At 38.3% G+C, this 21,493-nt stretch overlaps 4 protein-coding genes across 5 annotated transcripts; 1 reads left to right on the top strand and 3 right to left on the bottom strand.

Moving 5' to 3' along the window:
* Positions 1 to 55: 55 nt before the first annotated feature.
* LOC117791888 lies at positions 56 to 2,478 on the bottom strand. Its single transcript, XM_034631802.1, has 2 exons — positions 1,258 to 2,478; positions 56 to 447 (listed from the first exon to the last, which is right to left on the bottom strand). The coding sequence occupies exons 1-2, from the start codon at positions 1,884 to 1,886 to the stop codon at positions 180 to 182; spliced, it is 897 nt and encodes a 298-aa protein (XP_034487693.1). The 5' UTR covers positions 1,887 to 2,478; the 3' UTR covers positions 56 to 179.
* A 956-nt stretch (positions 2,479 to 3,434) lies between these two features.
* On the bottom strand, positions 3,435 to 5,275 carry LOC117791885 (tryptophan--tRNA ligase, cytoplasmic). The gene is made up of 4 exons (XM_034631800.1): positions 4,964 to 5,275; positions 4,472 to 4,883; positions 3,835 to 4,414; positions 3,435 to 3,757 (listed from the first exon to the last, which is right to left on the bottom strand). Exons 1-4 carry the CDS (start codon positions 5,169 to 5,171, stop codon positions 3,653 to 3,655), a joined length of 1,305 nt encoding a protein of 434 aa, XP_034487691.1. The 5' UTR covers positions 5,172 to 5,275; the 3' UTR covers positions 3,435 to 3,652.
* Positions 5,276 to 5,832: 557 nt separating this feature from the next.
* On the top strand, positions 5,833 to 9,075 carry LOC117791883 (vacuolar protein sorting-associated protein 16 homolog). The gene is made up of 9 exons (XM_034631797.1): positions 5,833 to 5,937; positions 6,017 to 6,206; positions 6,260 to 6,536; positions 6,598 to 7,286; positions 7,344 to 7,471; positions 7,537 to 7,685; positions 7,748 to 8,031; positions 8,089 to 8,684; positions 8,761 to 9,075. Exons 1-9 carry the CDS (start codon positions 5,882 to 5,884, stop codon positions 8,906 to 8,908), a joined length of 2,517 nt encoding a protein of 838 aa, XP_034487688.1. The 5' UTR covers positions 5,833 to 5,881; the 3' UTR covers positions 8,909 to 9,075.
* A 2,417-nt stretch (positions 9,076 to 11,492) lies between these two features.
* LOC117791884 (juxtaposed with another zinc finger protein 1) lies at positions 11,493 to 20,862 on the bottom strand. 2 transcript variants are annotated; one of them, XM_034631798.1, is made up of 7 exons: positions 20,731 to 20,862; positions 19,929 to 20,633; positions 15,020 to 15,277; positions 14,849 to 14,957; positions 14,656 to 14,793; positions 14,023 to 14,582; positions 11,493 to 12,121 (listed from the first exon to the last, which is right to left on the bottom strand). In XM_034631798.1, the coding sequence occupies exons 2-7, from the start codon at positions 20,026 to 20,028 to the stop codon at positions 11,649 to 11,651; spliced, it is 1,638 nt and encodes a 545-aa protein (XP_034487689.1). In that variant the 5' UTR covers positions 20,029 to 20,633; positions 20,731 to 20,862; the 3' UTR covers positions 11,493 to 11,648. The 2 variants fall into 2 exon arrangements, with proteins under 2 accessions (XP_034487689.1, XP_034487690.1); XM_034631799.1 differs by having other exon boundaries at positions 11,946 to 12,121; positions 14,007 to 14,582.
* Positions 20,863 to 21,493: the final 631 nt, after the last annotated feature.

Below are 21,493 nucleotides of genomic sequence, written 5' to 3'. Positions count from 1 at the left end.
ACTGGCTTTATTTTTTGGAAAATAAGTTAAACTGTAGTCGATAACCTTTTCTGAATTAATAGCAAATATTTATGTATATATTTTTCAAATTCGAAAACACAAAAATTCCGTATTCAACACAATTTAGCTGCATTATAGTTCTTTGGCAATTGAAGACAAACTGTGTTGACCTACGACAACTACGTATTCCAATGCTCCTTGGGATTAGTCTCATAGCTGGGTGAGCTACTGCTGCCTCCACTCCAATTGCATCCATTTTGGGAAGACGTTGCCGCTGAAGCGCTGTTCTCGTAATCGTAGTTCCCAGAGAGATGGTGATGATGATGGGATTGACCATCGTAATGGACGGAGCTGCTGCTGCACTTGAACGAGGATAGATCCGTTTCGGGCATTACGTGATTCTCGCGCAACATGGCCTGCAGATGGTTAATGTAGTTGATGGCAATGCTGTGGATAGGATATTGAGATATTTGTAGGTTCTAGTTTGTCATAAGAATAATAAACGTAACCGGCAGACTCCATAAATTATATAAGCTTCACTTAATTTAAGATTGTCGATCATATCTAGATAATCAACATAGAACCATGGCTTCGATAGTCGAAAAATAAAAAAATTTTCAAAATGAAAATTTGAATACAAGTTGAATATAGAGGTCAAACAATGATTAAAATGACATTCCCCTTGAAAATCGGTAAAGTTTTGACAAAGTTATGACAGTTCGAAGTTGCTCAAGGCTCTGATCTAGCAACTTTACAAGTCAAAATATTTCTTAATTTTGACATGATTTTTTACAAGAAAATTAAAGGCCTCAGAAACAAGTTTAAAGTATCGTTTTATACTAATTATGAGATAAGGAGTTGATTACAAGTACAAATTTGAGATTCAAAATTTTGAAAATTCAAAATTTCAAAGGGGGGACCCTTACCATCAGCATAGAATCAGGGCTTCGATAGTCGAAAAAAAAAAAAAAAAATTAATGAACAAAATTTGAATACAGAACGAATATAGGGGTCAAAACATGATTAATATGACATTCCGCTTGATATTTGGTACAGTTTTGCCAAAGTTATGACACTTCGAAGTTACCCAAGCCTCTGACCAACGCCTGCTTCCCTGCTTACAACAGTTTTTTATTATTGATCTTTTTTTAACATTTTTTGGACAAATTTTTAGAAAATTAAATAGAAATTTAAGGAACTTTCTAAATAATACATTACCACAACTAACACTGTTTTTTTTTATTATTGTTAGCTTACCGCAAACTCTCGATCTTGGAGTACTTTTTGCCGTTGGGTTTTGAAATGGGCAGCTTGGAGCGGAGCAGATCGAAGGCCTTATTCATATCCCGCATACGGGTGCGTTCCCGATCACAGGCGGTGCGTCGATAGTCCTTCTCCATTTGCAGGGCTTTCTCACGCCATGCGGGGTTCTGTTCCTTGGCAATTTCCACTTCTATGGCACCGCCACCGCTATAGGTCATGTAGGTGGGCGGTGGAACCGAAACGAGCTCATTGCGCTTTGTGTCAACGAGGGCGCCTCCTCCATGCCACATGGAAACAGTCTGAGGAATACTTATGCTGTATGCGGAGTTGCCAATGGTGGGTGGAATCAAGCTGACACTGTGCGGCAGATTAACTTGCTTGTCATAGCCGGACAGCAGAGTGGGCGAGTAGGAAATGCTGTGTGTGTGTGGACCAGAATAGGTCAACAGGCCATCGGGTGCCAGAGTATAGTTGAGACTTGCTGCCGGCGTTGCTGCGCCCAGCTCGAGAAGCACCGGCTGCTCCGTGGACTCCGTATCGACATATGCGCCGGTCAATGCCACCGGTGTGGGTATCAAAGCAGGTGGATCCTCAGCGGCAGCACTCAACAGTTGATCAGTCATCGCTTAAGCCAATTTCGTTGAACGTCTCGCGACAACTTGCCGCTGGCCAATGATCCCAATGCTGCAGTGACTCAGTTTCGATTCAGTCCGTTGACTGCGGGGAAATTACGTAGTTTACCTGGCCACTATATATGTATATAGGGCATTAGATTGACAAGTTTTCTCTTCGGCCCTTCGGCTGATAAATGTTGATGGCTCACCAAAGGTTTCTGGCGAGTACCATCTATTCATCATCATTGGAGCAAGTGGTCATGGCGTCATCTACTTGTCTATGTTGTTGATCAATTCTTCAGTTGACAAGTGCCCTTTGTACGTGTGTCAACAAGACTCGTTGCCGATGGCGATGCCGAGGATCGTGATCGCGATTGTCGTTCGATCGATCTGTCGGCTTTTCCTTTTGTCTACCTGTCCGACAACAACAACAACAACAACAGCTACGATGACAATAACAAAGGTGCTGCGGCTTAATTTCCTTCTATTGTAAGCGGGAGATGAAGATGAGCGCGTGTGCAAAGTTGGAGACGCGTTTGGCTTATGGACTGTAAACTGACTTGGATCGTTGTCGCTGTCGATGTCGTCGTCTCGATCGCCACAACTTCACTTTGAGTTTTTCTTTGGAGCATTCTTCGTATGTTATACACAAGCGCACATTCGGGCTCAGTACATAGAAGGAGCTATAGGTGTGGGTGTATACATACATAAGTATATATATATACGTATACGGACTGGGTATATGTACTATTTTCAACGCGTGTAAACACAAGTGTTTTGGGTTAATTAAAAAGAATATATCAGTATACATACAATAATACATCTCAACGTACATATTAATAGGAAAAAGTCTCAGAGATGAAATTATTACCCTATTTTATTTTATTTTATATATATTAAAAATTCATTTATTTATTTAAAAAATTAATTAACTTTTAAATAAAATTATAAAATAAAATTTTCCAATAAATTATATTATAATCAGTTTTAATTTAATCAATGAAAATATAACCAAAATTTAAGTTACATTTAAAGTAAAACCAACATTTACTGCAAAAATTGTGATAAGTCCCAAAAAACCCAATCTGATTAATGATGTGTTAGTTGTTATGGACTAAAAAGTTTAAAATTTAAATTTCTAACAGCAGGAAAAAAAGAGGAAAAATTATATTATAAATGAAGTGAAAACTATTGTAACGTCATAAGGCTCTCTTATTTCAAAGGGAATAATTTTTCGCTTTTTTAACAATAAAAAATAATGAAAGCTTTAACCAAAATATAAACGCAAGACTTTTAAAACGCTCTCGTATTACACGGAAATTGCGAGTATTACATTTTTACTGAACTACGTCCAGCTTGTTGACTTAGCTGTATTTCCAGATGCACAGCCTAGAAGAGGAAGTAAATAATAGTAACTTTGCACTGTACTGCACATGAATTCAGCTTCCCAGTAGCGACTACTCAAAGAAAATGCATTTAGATCTGACGCGTCCGTCCAAGCGAATAGGTTGGAAGTTTTTACTGCATTTTTACAACAAGCCAAGTGGGTCAGAGACGTTGAAGTTGAAAAATCGGAGCCGTTTATTGTTTTGTTTGCATTTAGTGCTTATAAAAAAAATAATCAAACAATATTTTGTTTTGCTTAGTAAATAAATAGTGAGCACAATGAGGCTTAAATGTGCAACAAGCTTTCAGCTGTGACAAACATACATACATCAATCAATAAATATCTATTTATTAATTTATTTTTTTGTGTACATATCGGCTATGTACTTCTAACTGCCAAATTTCAAAGCTCTAAGCTCAAAGTATTTATCCAGCACTTCGTCCGTCACCAGCTTGCGTGCTGTCTGATGCTGCTCCACAATGGGCGTAACAGTCTGCAGACAGAAGATACGTTTGTAAGAGTTATTTGTTTTGTTATTATATTCGTAATATTATTATGTGTATAGCTTACCTCAATAGCTAGCTTCTTGATTTCACCGGTTAGCATTTCACCTTTGCTGTAAGCCAAGCGCACCTCCTCGAGCTTCTGGTCGTCCTCGAGGAAAAACTTAAGCAGTTGATAAGCCACATCAATGTCCGGAATGCCGCCCAGCTGACGATGCTCCTCGACAGTGGTGCGTCCACCCGAAAATGCATACTTATTAATCTTGTTCTTGATTTGCTTGGGTGTGTCCGTAAGAAACACGGCAGAGTTTTGATCACTTGCAGACATTTTCGTTTTGGCACCCTGCAAAGCCGGAAAGAAGCTGGAGTGCATTAGCGCGCACTTGGGGAATCCAAGGCGAGGCGCTACATCACGCGTCATGCGGAAATAGGGATCCTGATCAATGGCGCATGGAATTAGGCAGTGCACCTTCTTGTTGCCAAATACAAAAGGAAATGTGCTCGACAGCGCCGGCGCTGCCTGAGCGGCAGGAAAACCAATCTTTCCAATAATATCCGAGTCGCCAAATCCGAAAATGCCTTTCACCTGGTTAAAGGTTACACACTTTTGAATGCGAATTATATTCTGGTACATTGCAGGACACTTGCTGTAAGAACAGAAATTTATTATCTAATTCCACTAAAGGGTAATCAGATTAAATTACCCCATGAACTCAAGATTGTTGAAGATGAATGTCTTATTCAAGTCAAAGCCCATTGCGACAATATCTTTAGCATTCTCACGCGCCAACTTAATGGCATCCTCAATCTTAAGGTCTTTCCACAGGGTCTTCTCATCGTCAGTAAGTTGAATTATCAAAGGTACATCGAATGTTTCCTGCAGCCATTTGGTCATAATAAACGGCACCAAGTGGCCAATGTGCAGGGATCCAGAGCTGGGCCCACGACCTGTATACAAGTAGAATGGTTTGCCCTGCTCACGAAGTGTGAGTATTGTGTGTAGGTCACGATGCGAAAAGAAGATACCACGTCGGATAAAGTGGTGAGCTGGCTTTCCTGTGATTTTTTCAAATCGTGCGATAAGCTCCTCATCGATTTTACTTGAACCAAATCGCTCTGCAACGTGTCAACAAACATGCATTCACACATGTATAAATATTCTGTCTATTTAAATGTTACCGAATCTTATTGCATACTTATTAGCTTGTCGTAATCAACGCCTGCATCGTTGGTGCTTGCCACATTCCATGGATCCACAACATCATCCGCGTTTGTTGTTGTTTCCTCTCCTTTCGCTTCTTGTGCCTGTGCAACCGTTGCCGTTTCCACAGAGTCAGCGTCTGGTTTGCCATTTAAGGTAAGAGCGTCGACTCCTTCAACAATCGTTTGCTTAACTTCCGCCATTGTTCTATAGTTTACTAATTTTCAAATCGTTTTAAGCGTACTTCTATAGCGAATAATACTGGCTGTTGAAATTTGCCTTTCACATGTGCAAAGAAACGGCACTGAGGTGAGTGCGGAGCTCACACACGTATCGATTAGCTGACACTTCAGTATCAGCTTAAAAATTAATTTATGATTCAAAAAAATAGAATAGCATGCATAGGTAACAAAGAAATTTTTAAAGCAATAGCATCACTCTTTTTTTTAGTCAATTATGAAATTACTTATCTGCGAATAATAAATTCATCTAAAATATCACAACGTGTATGGGCTGCATGATGACAAAATTCGAGATGTGCCGTAGTTTCAGAAACCGGTGACAGTGACAGTGATGAAAAAATATACAGACAATCATTAACTTAAATAAAAATATAAATATAAATTCCATTCATGTTAAATTAAAGATGATGATATTAATTATTAATCAATCATTAGTTTTATTTGTGGTATTTATTATTTTGTATATATCTTTTAATACGCGTTACTCCTAGTGAAATTTGAATTTAAGTGCTGGTGCCACAAAAGCAGTGACTCTTAAGAATAACTACATGTGATTGAGTAACAGTTACGTCAATGTTGATAGTCTCCAGCAATAACAATAGATACAAAAGAAATTTTACGGCGGTTGTTTGTTTGTTTTTTCAGTTTAGTCATTAAATAAATCTCCCAAAATGCCGATTATGTACAATACGGGAGAGTGGTTCAAGTTGCAACCAGACTACTACAGGTAATTATCTAGCGCCTCGAATCAAAGTCAAATATTGATGCAAAAGTTGCATATGCACTTTGCGGTGTAACGCCCACAGAAAAGTAGAGCTGCCGACACCCAACTGGCCAATCGATATTGACTTGGAGTACATGCATGTAGTGGCTGCACCGTATGGGGGCCCCTTGGCTGCAATTCGCGATTCGGCCAAAGTGGTACCAGTTAAAGGTATTTCCAGATCCATGATTCGGATATTTGATACCTCCGGGAATGAGACAGGTCATATATTGGTAAGCAATTGAAGAACAGTGTAACAAGTGGAAATAACATTGAATTTTTGCAGTGGAACCATGGAAAACTTATATCAATGGGCTGGTCAGATACTGAAGAGCTGATTTGCGTGTTGGAGAATGCTAAAGTCTTTGTTTTCGATATGTTTGGAAACGAAAAGGAATCGTATAGTGTTGGTGGCGAAGCGAGCGTTATCAAGATTGTGGAGGCCAAAGTCTTTCAATCCGCCGCCGGCACCGGTGTGGCAGTTATGACTACGTCCGGTCGTATCTTCCTGAAACAGAACAGCAACAAAACGGAACGAAAGCTTCCCGATATACCAAGTACAAGTGAGAGGAAGAGCTTTAAATCAAAGTATTGTTAACTGAATTCTCACAATTTGATTTTTAGGCTCCAATGCAAATTGCTCCTGCTGGGAGATTGTTACAGAGGGTCGTAATAGTTATTGTCTGTTGGGCCGCGAAAGAGAAGTTATCAAACTGTTGCATGGTCAGACAGTTGGCACCGTAACCGCCAACTTGTTTGAGAAACCACACGAACGGATTATCAAGATATCTGTCTCCTACAACCACCAGCACCTGGCCCTGTATACTAACACTGGATTGCTCTGGCTAGGCAGCGTTGATATGCGTGAGAAGTATTGCGAATTTGATACTGGCCGTAAGGATATGCCGCTGCAAATTGAATGGATTATGAACACCCACAACTCCGAGGCGGATGCTGTTGTCATTACATATCCCTCGTATCTACTCATTGTCAATCGCAATGCTGATCGAAGTGAATTTCCGTATGATCCCATCATGTTTCTGGTGGCTGAAATGGATGGTGTACGCGTTATAACCCAGAGCTCACATGAAATGATTCAACGTTTGCCAAAATGTGTAGAGAATATTTTTGCTGTGAATAGTCGGGAACCCGCTTGCTATTTATTTGAGGCATCAAAGAAGTTCGAAGAGAAGTCTTATAATTCAGATGAATATCTACGGCTGTGCGGCTCTGGAATTGAATTGGCTATAAATGAGTGCATTGAAGCTGCAGCCTATGAATTCTGTCCCGAAACGCAGAAAAGTCTTATGAGGGTGAGTTAGAGATATTGATTAAATAGTCGGAATTATCATTCTAATATGAATTTACAGACAGCATACTTTGGTAAGGGTTTCATACCCTCGCATAATCCTGAAGAATACATGCGTATCTTAAGAATTTTGAGAGTTTTGAATACATTGCGCCACAAGAAAATCGCCATGCCGCTTACATATAAACAGTAAATAACAAATTCAATGTTATTTTTAATTCTTAAGCCTTTTGGATTAACGATATGTCTTACAGGTTCTCGCATCTCAAACCCGAAGTCATACTGAGTCGTTTGGTCTTTCGTAAGCACTATGCCGTTGCCATACAAGTAGCTAAGCATCTCAAGCTACCCGAATCTTGGATACTAGAACACTGGGCTTTTCATAAAGTTATGCATGATCAAAGTAAGGTTAATTTTACTATACTACTGCTGCCATAGTTGCCAATTAATTGCCATTGCTTACAGACGACAATGAGGTAGCCCGTAAGATAACAGAGAAGTTTAAGAACCCATCTGTTGAAGGTATTTCGTACTGTAATATAGCTGAGAAGGCACACCAAAGTGGACGTGATGAATTGGCTATTAAGCTACTGGAGCTGGAGCCGCGTGCATCACTGCATGTTCCACTGTTGCTTAAAATGGGCAAGTTTGATCGTGCCGTGGCCAGTGCCACACAATCTGGGGACACAGAACTGGTCACATCGGTAATCCTGGAAATAAAGAAGAAAATGATGTTGTCCAATTTTCATGTAAGTTTCTTGATTCGTCGTTCTCTTATCATTTCATCAGGATTGTTTGATTTATAGATGATGATACGAGAGTATCCCTTGGCGTTGAACATGTATAAGAAGATTATGCTTGAGTCAAGTCGTACAGCGCTCTATGACATATACAACACAGAGGATGATCACAAGTCAATTGCCGAGTTCCATTTTTACAATGCAATTGATAGCGAGGGACTCGAATCAAACCTGGCCATTATTGGGAGTAGTTATGCACAAGGCAGATGCACCGTGGAGGCCGAACTATGCAACGATACGTCACGCATCTTAAAGTTACAGAGAACTCATACTTCTAGGCAGAATAATGCTATATTAATGAACGGGCTATCCATACACGATACCATGCTCCAGCTGCTGCGAATGGGCGATATAAAGGAGGCCGAGAAGATCAAAAGCGAATACAAGGTGCCCGATCGAAGGTACTGGTGGATGCGTATACTTACCTTAGCCGAGAAGCTCAACTGGGCGGAGCTCGAAAAGTTCTCAAAGAACAAAAAGAGTCCAATTGGCTACGAACCCTTTGTAGAGGTCTGCCTTCAGCAGGACAACACACGAGAGGCACGAAAATATATTCCCCGCTGTCCAGATAAACGCAAGATGTATTGGTATATGCGAGCCAAGTGAGTTAACCGATCCCTGTCATCCCTATACCTATTTATATATTTGACAGGACTAACACTTGCCCATCTTTTGCAGTTTGTACGAGGAGGCCATTGATTGCGCATTTGACCAAAGGGATTTGCATGGTCTGCATGAGTTGAAACCAAAGATAGTTCAGATTGGGGATCAACACCTGCTTGAAAAGATTTGTAATTCCATAGCAACGCTTGAGACAAGACGTTAAATTAAACATTCCCACATATTAATCCATGTCTATTTATTATACCATCAATTAATTGTTGTTGTTTTATTAATTGAAATGGGGTAGCCCATTACGCATATGCCGATGTATCCATACTCAAAATATGTAACCAAATAAATTATTCATTAATGTTGAAAGTTAAACATGAATAGTTTGTTTTACTCGAACAGCATTACAGAGAACTGATTAAAGGATACCTCGTGAACATCATAAACAAATATTTGTGATTGCCAAAAACACAGATTAGTTTTTTTTTCCAAGGACATTTTTTATTGTACACATAGTATATGACATACATATGTATATGTAGTATATGTATAATAGATCACATAAAGCAAAAAGAGAATATTTTACTACTTGTTTTTGTGTGGATGATGATGATGATAATGATGTAGTTTATGTATATGTAGTTAGGTTACTTGATTTTAAACCCGTTATATTTCAAGTCTCTACAACTTTAGCCCTTGTTACAATTTATGTATATATATATATAAGTTGATTTGATGGTTACGCATGCGTCAACTATTTCGCTACATATACAAAGTTATGAGTTTTAGTAAATTACAATACAATATATTTGTAGTTATGTATATAGTATAGTACATAATTAATCGTATGCATGTAGGTAGAGTATGAATACATTAACTATTCATATAGCTTAAATCTTAAATTTTTTTTTTTTTAATTTATATATTTATCTTTTTTTCATTATTTGTATGTTTGTTTTTCGTTAATTATAATATATTTTAAATATATTTACGAACATAACAGCAGTCTTATATAAGATGAAATACATTTAAATATAGAATTAGGTATATTTAATTTATTGTTTTCATTAGAGGGTTTGAGTTGATTTCCAAAGTTTCTTTTTGCCTATTTCCATTTTCATTTTGTAGCGCAAAAGTATGGACTATTGACTTCAACCCATGCAGATCTGTAGTCAATTTCTATTTGACTTTGACTTCATAAGGATAAGTTATATTGTTCATCTGTTGAGCAAAGATAGTGTACAAATTCAATTGATTTTTTTTTTAAGATCTGCAAGGGTATTTAAGCCTCGGCGTGCCGAAGTTGCTTTTCGTTTCTCTTTTCTTGATACAAAAGTTGATAGCTACTTGACGGCAGTTCTAGCCGTGTAAGCGTGTGTTCTTAGAGATATATTATATAAGTTTAGGGGCGCACATTTATTTAGTATTATTGTAGTCTAATTTAAGACGCTGGGCGTCTGCAAATGCGCTTCAAAATTTGTTTGGCGGTTGGCGGCTTTAGGTAAACTAATTATATATTATTATGTATGTATGTATATATTTATGTTTAATTTTGTATATGTAGGTATGTATGTTTATTTAAAATTTCAATTATTTTGTTCTGTTTCGCTTCAAATCATTTCAATTTTATGCATTATTCGTACATAAGGAACCCAATTACATATTTTTTTTTATTATTGTTGGGGGGAAGGGCGCTATAACGCTTCCATATTTAATAGTTTTCACTTCACTTTCTTTCATTTCATTTGTTTAATAATTTCTAATAGTTAATGTTAATTTTGTATGCATGCATAAAATACTTTGAATATGACTCACTTCATAGAAATAGAACATACACTTATTTAATTGTTAAATATATTACAATTAAGGACGATCAAAATTTTAATTAGATATTACTTTAATAATATAATCGAACACACACACACACAGATACAGACACACACACACACATAAATAGAACATATTATCTAAAAATTTGCAAGTAAAAATTAAATTTACACATATCTCTAGATATATTATACCATATAATACTATAACTACTACAGAGTTATTGTGGGTTCTAAACGGAAACGGAAACGGCGAAGCGTTAAGACTTTTCTACATTTTTTTTATTTCCTCTTTTTAAATAGTTAAATATTTTTTGTTGTATTTTTTTTGTTTTGTTAATTTTTGTAGCTAGCTAATACGTTTGCCTGCATATTCGATATAATCATTTCACTTGCATACCATTGTAATTACTTTCGGCACGAAGAATTTAAAACAACTTCATGCCTACCAAAAAAATTTTGCTAATGTGAAGAACACGGTTTTTCATGATTGTTTTTTTTTTTTGCTGTTCCAATTAATGAATTTATAATGAAAATTAAATGTACCAACTACTTTAAAACGATTTAAATATGTTTAAAGTAGTCAGCAGCTAATTTGTTGTTGTAAATCAAAAAATTTAATTTAACTACGATAATGACTAGTTGAAGAAAGACCTTCAAAAATTTATTTACTAAATTTTACCGTTATTGTTAATGATTTTCTTGTTTTGTATATTTTCGTTTTGTTTTTTTCTTTCAATATTTTACTAACGCAGTGTTCAGATAAGCAGGGTTTTAATGTAGGGTTTGCTGCCAATCGTAAAATTTTTTTTCTTTTTTTTTTTATGTTTGTTTAATTTGAAGATATGCTTTTTGGATAGTTTAAGAAATGTGTGAAAATTTTAATTTTTCAGTTTTATGGAAGTATGATTTTTTTCTTTTGTTTTTTTTTTGTTTGTTTTGTGTGTGTGCTTTTTTTTTTGTTTTTTTTAGTTTTATAAATTATTAAACTGCTACAATCTTGCGCCCTTGTCTTCTTCTCTGCCTATTCTTCAACTGCCATATTGACAAATCCTCTTGCTCCGCATTTCTCAAGTGCTTCACACATAAACATACTTCATCACAGCCAACTCAACTCTATCTAATCTCTCAATTGATTGTTTTCTTAAAGAGATTTTGATGAATGTGCTCGTTCTGCAGCGCGCACATTTGGCCCACAGCAACAGCGCGCAACATGTTGCCCGCGTTTGGCCCGCTGCCCCCTGTGTGCGATGCATCTGCAACGCTGGCAGATGATGCAGACAAATTGTCACCGTTGGACGATGCTGATGCGGTTCTGGAGGCGCGCAGGTTCGAGAAGAATTTCTCTTTGATGGCCAGGGCGGAATACTTGTGCTCAATAAATGTTGGCGAGATTTGCATAGGCGTTGTCACCGACGGCTTGCTAGCTGTTGTTGTAGCTGTCGCTGCCGCAGCCGTTGCTGCTGCTGCTGTGGGCCTGGTGTACTTAGCTGCAGTCGCCACGGTTGCTGCTGTTGCAGTTTGCTTGCTGCTATCGCTGCTGTTGTTGCTATTGTTGCTAGTGTTGCTGTTGGTGATGTTTGAGCAGGAGTAAGAGGTTTCTGCAATAGGTAGAGAGAAAAGGAAAAGAAGTAACGAAATCATAAAATAAAAACCAAAATGCTAACAAACCGAAAAGACAATAACAAAAGTTTGGGGTAAAAGTTGCGAGAAGAGAAAATACAAAAAATATTGCACTAGAGTGGGAAGTATTGAAATGCGTTTGAGTTGGGTTGTGTTAAACTTATATATAATGAGAGAAGTTTGTGGCTATTTCTAAGTTGCAATGTTTAAGCTTAAAATTATTAAATTTGTTAACGTTAATGTGTGTATGTATAAATGAAATTCATTTTCCTAAAGCTTAAAACATAAATAATACTTTTTTTTTGCAATTGTTTTTTTGCCTCTGACAATAAAATTTTCTTGTTTGAATTGGAAATTAAAGTAAAAAGTTTACATTTTATTACAATTGTTGCATATTTTTGTATAGATAGTTTTCTTTGAAATCGTTTTAATTTCTTTTTCTTGGTTTTGCAATCATTTCGTCTATATATGGTTTTATAAATGTCTAATTAAATTAAGAGGAGATCAACTGTTAATTGCTAACTAAATGTTGTATACAAAATCATATTGCACAATCTTTACGATTCGTGTTTCCATAATACATATGTTAAGAGAAAAGTTCGATTCTCTGGTTTATAAGCAAAAAGCAGTCTACGAAATGTTTTCCAATGGGTTTTGGTGAGTGACTTTGTCGCCTCTGACAGGCGAGGGCGTCTCTTAAAGTTACAATTACTAAAAAAGAAGGGTAAACTAAGCAGTATGAACAAAAATGTTCCGTTAAAGTATATAGCTAATTGTTAGAATGTTTCGTTTTCTTCATGTTTTTGATCGTATACGAAATATAACGGCGCGTGGATTCATATAGGTTGGGCCGCAGCCGATTCCAGAGCGCACTTTCGTCGCATTAGTAGCTTCTTGAGTATAGGCTACGTTTCAGTGTTGACAACGCCAGCGCCGACAACTTCAATGGCCGCCACGGTTATGGTGCCCGAAGTGACAGCCGCTGCAATGGAAGACGGCATATCCTTGCTATCAACTGTGGCAACAACAGCCGAAGCGTGACTGCTTTCAGAGAGCGGATCGGTAGATGCAACAACCGACGACTCGTCTGTTTCCATCGGTTCGACGCTGGAAGCATTTGTTGTTGTCATGGCCAAGTTGTTGGTCATGACATGCTTCTGTTTCAGAGTAACTGTGGCTGAGCTCTTCGACAGCTGTTGCTGGTGCTGCTGCTGTTGTTGCTGTTGTTGGGTTGGTGTCGGTGAGCTGCTCTTGCTGCTGCTAATGCTGCTTGTGGGACTGATGGGCAGCACATGGTGCTGCTGCTGCTGCTGTGGTGGCGACTGAATCAGATGGGTCGTGACCGTGTTCGGCTCCTGCAGCAGTAGAATGTTCGTCTTGGTAACATTTGGCAGCTTCTGTTGTTGCAGCATGTTGCTCGTGAGCGAGGCCACCAAAGCCTGTTGTTGTTGCTGCTGATGTTGTTGAAGGCTACCGGCTGTTGTGGTGAAAGTCAATGTCTGTGTATTCTTGGTGGGCGAGGTGGCCGGCGTCAGTATGCCAAGGTTAACCAAATTGGGCAGCGTGATTTTCGTGGGCGTGTTGTTGCCAACGGCTGTTGTTGTTGCAACTGTTGCGGCATTGTTGCCGTTTGCCTTGGGCATGTTGTCAACCAACTTGTGCTGCTGGGCAATGTCCACGCCGTTGGCCACATTAGTGGCAAGCTTGAGTATTTTGTTGGCCGTTGCATTGGCAGCTATTAAATTGCTAACGGACTTTGTATTGTTGTTGCCGCCAGCAACAGCGGCAACATTATTGTTGTTGTTGTTGTGGTTGTTGTTGTTGGCTTTAATGGATACTAAACCGAGTGTGCTGCGCATTAAACTGTTGTTGCTGTTACCTGTTGTTGTTGTTGTCGGTGTTGAGTTTTGCGACTGGATGTTGATGTTCATTTGCTGCTGCTGCGGCTGATGTTGCTGCTGCGGCAGAGCTTGTTGATGATGATGCTGCTGCTGCTGTTGTTGTTGCGGCACATTTGTCACAGTCACAATATTGCCATTGCTTAGCTGTTGCAACATGTTGCTGGCAGCAGCAACGGCAACATTGCTGGACAAACTATTGCTACCCAAGCTGCCGCCAGCACCAAGACCACTAGTGCTGGTGCTGCTCGACATGTTGCTGCTGGAGGGGCTCAGCGAGCCCAGTGACTGTGAAGGTGAGTTGCTGCGCTGAATCAGACCGGGGCCGTTGCTTGGGGCAGTGTTGCTTCCAGCCAGACCGCTGCTGACAGCTGGCTTGCAGCGAGTCACCGGTTCACCGGTGTCTGCTGCCAAATTGGCCAGCTGCTGTGTGGTGAGAACGCTCTCCGGCTGTGTGTTGTGGGTGACCAGCGCATGGTTTTTCAGCCCCTGTGCCGTTTTATAGCTCTTGCCGCAGTGACACTTGTATCCCTTACGCACTCTGTAGAATTTGTGGGGGAATGGGCAATGAGTTTTGTGTGAACATTTTGACAAAGCTGACAATGCTTGCTAACCTGCCGTCCTTCTTGTGTCCGTTTTTCGAATGGTATTTGATACCATTCACGTTCTTGTAGCGCTTCTTACAGCCGGGCACGGGACACGCAAAGGGTTTCTCATTTCCAGGGGTACCATTGCTACCGCCACCGGAATGCCTGCAAATGTCATTTAAGTATGGAATTGCTATATAACTTATAGGCAATAATTAACCTGCTGCCATAACGCATTATAAACTCCGAGCTAAACTCCTCGGTGGTCCAAGAGTCATTGCTGTCTTCGGATTCGGTAACAACCATTTCATCCTCATCCATTTCACTGCCTGCAAGACGATTATACCAATATAACCCAACATGTTGATGCAATTGAATAATATACACTTACCTGTGGGCGTATTGCTGCGATTGGACGATGACATGCTATAGCTATGATGCTTAATAGCCAGCTTACGCTTGAGCTCTGCATTGCCCGTATTGCCGCTGTTGCCGGTATTGGTAGCGGTGCTATTGGTGTTGCTGCTGTTGGACAAAAATGTGGAAGCCTCCTTCCGAGCATCATCGGAGATGAAGCGCAGCACATAGCTCAGCGGCAGCGATGCGGGCTGTGCCAGCTCCTTTTGCTCGACCACCTTAGGATCATAGTCTACAATGTATGAAATGAATAATCATAATTAGCATATTGTTAACATATTTCATTCAATATAAATAAATTCTCGCACCCAATGCGGGCACACAATTAAACCTGCAACAGTCATCATTTCAAAAGGCCATAAATTATGTGATTTTTATACCCTGAGCCCATTTAAAAAGGGTATAATGTGTTTGGCAGAATGTTTGTAACAGGCAGAAGGGGGCGTGCCAGACCTCCCAAAGTAAATATATATTCTTGATCAGGATCAACAACCGAGTTGATTGAGCCATGTCCGTCTGTTTGAACGCGTCGATCTCAGAGACTGAAAATCAACCTCAGTACAGAGTCCCTGGGCACAGGGTATCCTACTGTCGAGCGTGCTCGACTGTAACCGTCCACTTGTTTTATATTAAATTTACTTTTTTAAATAAGTAAATAAATAATGCATGTACATACATTGAAACAAGTTTGGTCAGTCTGTAGTCTATATTAGAGACGAGTGCATACTCGACTTTTTCAGCAAGACACGAAACACCGGCTGTATGTGCTGAGTGCAGGAACAGTAGGCTGTTCCCTCGTGTCACGCACGATGTGCGGCTCATCTCTACTCTGTAAACACAGACGGAGGGAGGTACAGCTATCACCGGCAGTATTTATTATTGAAATGTTAAAATAAAATAAATAAGCAAATGTGAGCGTATGTTAAATTTTTGTACGACTGGCCTACAGCGTTTATAATGCGGTTGCTGACGCATTTTATAGGGGTCTCATGATTCTGTACATATGCACATATATATGTATGTATATAGGGGTGTGTGCAGGGATGGCAACTGCTCCACAGACGAGCACATGGGCCATGACTATCTTATCGAGCTAGCTACAAACGACAAGCATAAGCTCGTAGCTTGCTTAATCAGTCAGTGCATAATAACGGCATACAGGTGATTACTTGATTGGGTGAGATTTGTAAATGTAGGCACATACATATGTACATAACCTCCTCCTACTCGACTACACATGGAATCGCATACAATTTATTCAAATGCACTTCAGATACCCAGCAGCGATAGACCAGCAACAGGTTATCGAAATATGTGTACCATCTTTGCCCTCACAGCACCCACGACCACTGACTTACTCATCGCACGATAACACAACTGAATCGATAACAATGGGCTGTTTCAACTGCGATTGCAAAAAATAATACTTATAGGTATACTAGCAAAGTTTTTCATACTACAAAATTTTCTCAACGTGTGAACTTTGACTCCGAATTTGACCCCCTTGCAATTTGAATTTGTGAAAATTTCAGGATCCTATGTCTTATGATTTGGGCTGCGCAATGATCAGTGGATCAGTGTGTCAGTCAGTCAGTCAGGACAAAGAATTTTATATATATATAGTTAGCAAATACAAAACATATGCTGCAAATTAAAAACTATATCAAAACATATGTTTGTATAGTGGCATCTGTTATCTGTTATCGCGTGTTATCAGCTGATATTAGTAAAAATCACACTGCGTATAAGCAATATGCAACCACCGATGACACATTTGCACGTACATTCAATAATATTTTTAGAGTGTTATTTAATTAAATTTATTGCTAACACAAACGTGTTTTGTCTGATGAAATATCTACATACGTACTTATATGTGCACATATGTACATTGAACATATGTATAACCTTATCAACCACTCTCTCTTTCTCTCCACACACACACACACCTTTTCAAAAGTATTGTGTACTTTGTAACTCTCGTACATGGCGGCATTATTTTTTTTTGTTACGGTCAAATCAGTTTACAATATTTTTCGCATTCGTTATTGTTATGATTTGTGATTGTTGTGGCTGCTTTTTGTAATTGTTGATAACCTCAGACAGCGACGCAGTTCTTAAGACTCTGCTCTCAAAAATGTCTGGCTAGGTTGACACTATTGCATTCAACTTGTTTATCAAATTGTTGAGCGTTTGTTTTTAAACAAATTTGAATTTAATCTATACACCACATAGTACATACATACAATCATCTTAATATATACAAATATATGTACATTCCCATTTAAAAAAAAAAAAAAAAAACAAAATAAACACAAACGTCGACGCTGCGTTGTTATTCCTGTTATTTTATATTGCTTTAGCGTTGTCATCTGAGTCATTCACTTGTTGCAGAATTCTGTACCAGATAATAAAATAATTATACACATATGTACATGCACACACACACACACACACACACATACAAGCGGACAATATGTGTGTAAACAGTACAGTACAGATGTTGTTTTGGTCGTTCAAAATATTCCAATCAAAAAGTCAACATATCGAATTTTTGATAAAAAGGCCAAAATGTCATTGACTGAGCGAAATGTCAGCTATATTATAAATGTTGATAATTTTAGCAATAATCAAATTTTGTGCTACGTTGTGTCATGATCGAATAATCATATTGCAAATAACAGCATATTGCAATTCGCAGTGTTAAAATTACACGGCTTGTGTAACTCGGCCCTTGTTTGAGTATGAGTGCCAGTGTGTGTGTGTGTGCGTGCGTGTGTGTGCACAACAGGTGCCTGGCAACTGTGCAAAGGACAAACTTGAAGGTCTCTCCCGAGTGCTTCCATGGCAGCAAAAGGAAAAAGCTTCCAGTTCTCGCTTACCAAATAGAACGTATGAAGGTTGATGCGATAATCACGAGATAACCGAGCAACTGGGCCATATAGAGATATTACATACTTATGTACATATGTATGCATGAACATACATATATATATAAATACAATATATAATGTACATTTGAAATACATATCTAGTAAATGCGCACGCAGCACAAATCCTTCGAGATGATAAAATGTTGGTCAAAGCTTAAAGATTCATTTGTGTATATAAATATAAATAGATATGGATGTACATACAGTAGGTCAAGTAACTGTTTTCACCATTTATTACATATATATATATATATATATATCTTTTTTTAAATTAAAAAACAATTAACTAGCTACAGTAAATGTATTGTCAAATTAAAAATTATTTAATTTAACATAAAAATGTGTTAACAAACTAAAATAAAATAATCATAATCCATTAGTATTAAATATTTTTTGAAAATAAAATACATATACGATAGTCTTTCTGTGTCAAAAAAGTTACTTGACGCACTGTATGTAAGAGCAATGCGTTTGTTTGTGGGAGCTGTAAGCATTTCCATTGTTGCTAAGGGCGCTGGGAAGGCGTGGAAACCATTCGAAATGCCAACTTTATGTAACTTGATGTCAACCCCGACAACGCCGCCATTTACTGTTGACCGTTATCACATCAGTAGCAGCAGCAGCAACAACAACAGCAACAACAACAAACAGCTGCTAACGCACCACCACTATAAACAACAACACCCCTGTGTGAACATAACGCACACACACACACCCTAACCAAGTGGCAACACTGAGCTTAATTTTATTGATTTTCCACCCCCTCGCCGACGCATACTGGCAACGATGCTGCTGACGCTGACGTTGACGCAGCAGCTCAAGTACCTGGGCAAAGGCAGCGATGCTAAAATTAGAAATTTGTGTGTTTAGGAAGCCCAAGTTGTAAGTCTGTTTTGTTTTCTTCCGCCGGCTTTAGTTCACGTAACTTGATTAATTGGACAAACGGTGAAATGTATTATAGATAATCAGAAGCAGCTTTGACAAGAATTGATTACAAATAACGTGCGTGGGTTCAAATGCTGCACATTTGTCGGCAGTATATGGCCAACTGCCTAATCAACAGAATAGCAGCAGTTGCACCTGCAAGAAACGCGCTCAAATCCCAAGCCCAAAAACAAAAAAGGGCGCTCACTTGGCACTTGCCGGCTGTGGTACAGATGCTGCTTCGCTGGCGGCTTACCAATACACACAGAAACCCATATACATGGACACACACACTCATACACTTGAGCCAACATTTTCATGTTGTTGTTTAATGGATCACCGGCTTTTTACTTGCTTGTTTTTTTGTTTTTGCTTGCTACGCAATTGCCCTCTCGCTCGCACTTGTGTTGTTTGCCAATCTAAAGCAACCACATATATGTTTCTTGCTTGTATTTATGTATGTAGAATGTATGCTGTACATGACTGTATGTGTGTGTGTGTAAGCGAGCACAGGTAATTCAGCTTGGCTTGTGAATGCCTATTGTGAATGCGCTCGCTTGTTTCAAATTCAATTGAAGGCGACGACGCGTACGCATTAAAACGTGCTTGCGTATTTAAGGCCTGGCCATATTGATTTTCCATGGCACACTTTAATAAACTATTACACAGCATATTGCTGCAGCACTGATAAATATGTTTTTTTTTGTTGTTGAGCTAAAATTGATTTCAGGGCTGGGGCAACAACAATTTAATTCATATACAAAAACGCAGCGACTAGCATTCACTCACATTCACAAATTTATCTATTCATTAGCTTGATATGCCCACGGGTATATATACATACATTCACACATATGTACATGTATAAATAAATAAAATAAACAAAACAGCGTACCGATGTCAACGACAACGGCAACGACGATGCCGCCCCGACATCACGCGACTAATTAATGTTGTTTGTCATTGATATTTTGAACACTTATGCACTTGTTTATAGGTCAATTTGTTATTGTCTTTAGCACTTACCTATGTGTGTGTCCTCAATGTGTGATATTAAGTCGCTTAGACTTGGAAAGGTTTTAAAACAGCCATTAAATTTGCAGATGTTGATCAAAAACACGGCCATATCACTCGACGCACTCGACTGACTGACTACTGCGAGTTTATGTAATGTGCCACTGTTAGTTTTATGTTATTGTTTTGGCATCTAACTTAACAGTTTGCTGGACTGTTATTAACAGCAAGCATTAATTATTCCGGACCAATGGCGTTCCTTTCTGTTTTTGTAACAAAATCAAAACATTGAGTTGTTCTTGCAATATCCTATAAATAACACAAATTCAGCCGACACTTAAAGTTGAAAGAAAAACATTGAATGCTCGAAATTGAATCTAACAGCTGCTGCAAATTGGCTCCAAATCACCGTCGCTAACAATCGATAACAGAGATTGTGGTTATGTAAAGTTTGCATAAACGAATACTGTTAACTATCGATATATGGTTGCAACCAAACAATTTTGCGGCATTGTTAAAACAATTACTTTCTTTGCATTTAACACCAACGAAAATGCAATATGTATGCAGCGTTAAGCGAATTTGATTTATAATTTTAATTGAAGATCCAGTCGAGATGGGAAGCTTTCCGCCGATTAGTATGTATTTGTGTGATTCCTCCCTGGCTTGTCGACACTCACACACACTTATGCAAAAATGCTGTTATGCAATTGAGGGCTGCAATTACACACAAAAGCAAAATTGGAATGTCTAATTAATATAAATCACATTGCAGGTGTTTACCAGAATCAATTCAGTTGTTTAGACTACTTACAGCATCCTGTTTCGATTGTGCTGGGCTTAAAGATTCTCAAATTCCCAGACGATGTGACGACACGACGACGCGTGGCTGTATACGGACCAGGGCTGAATGCGTATTCGATATACAATCGATAAGAGATCTGAACGAGTAGTAATTGTTTTATGTAAATAATTTAATTGATAATTGCCTTCCTAAAGGGTAATATTTTACATATTTGTTTCACCTATTAAATAGAATTAACTATGAACAATAATATGAATATTTAATTACTTTACTTTTAAATTTTCGCGCCTATATTTCCTAATCAACTCTTCTAACAAAAATATGTATATCTGACATTAAAAGCTGTCATAAATACTTACAATTGTATTTTTGTTGCATTCCGTCAGTTCGAATGAAAAGTATACCAATAAAATAATTTTCGTTTTAATTAATTATTGATAAATCGCGTAATTTGAGGTCTGTTAACAATTGCCGGCATTGGTTTCCAAGTGTACTTCCAATTCACCACACCGCAGGCTTGCATTTCGAGACGATAATTGCATCGGATCAACAAAAAGAAATAAAAACAGTTAAGTATTAACACTATTTTGGGCATATTGAGCATAATTTAAAACATAATTATTATTTTGTGCAATTGTATTTGTTACTAAACATGTAAATGGTTCTTTAGAAGTATCATCTGTTCTATATATCAAACAGCTATAAATGCAGTTTTTATATATTTGCTTATATTTTGTAAGCCGAAACAATATAAAATCTTAAGTAGAAACAA

Source organism: Drosophila innubila (genome assembly GCF_004354385.1).
Source record: "Drosophila innubila isolate TH190305 chromosome 3R unlocalized genomic scaffold, UK_Dinn_1.0 2_E_3R, whole genome shotgun sequence".
In the NCBI taxonomy this organism is placed as follows: domain Eukaryota; kingdom Metazoa; phylum Arthropoda; class Insecta; order Diptera; family Drosophilidae; genus Drosophila; species Drosophila innubila.
The sequence above is the reverse complement of the archived record's forward strand: the minus strand, read 5'-3'. Positions and strand labels throughout refer to the sequence as shown.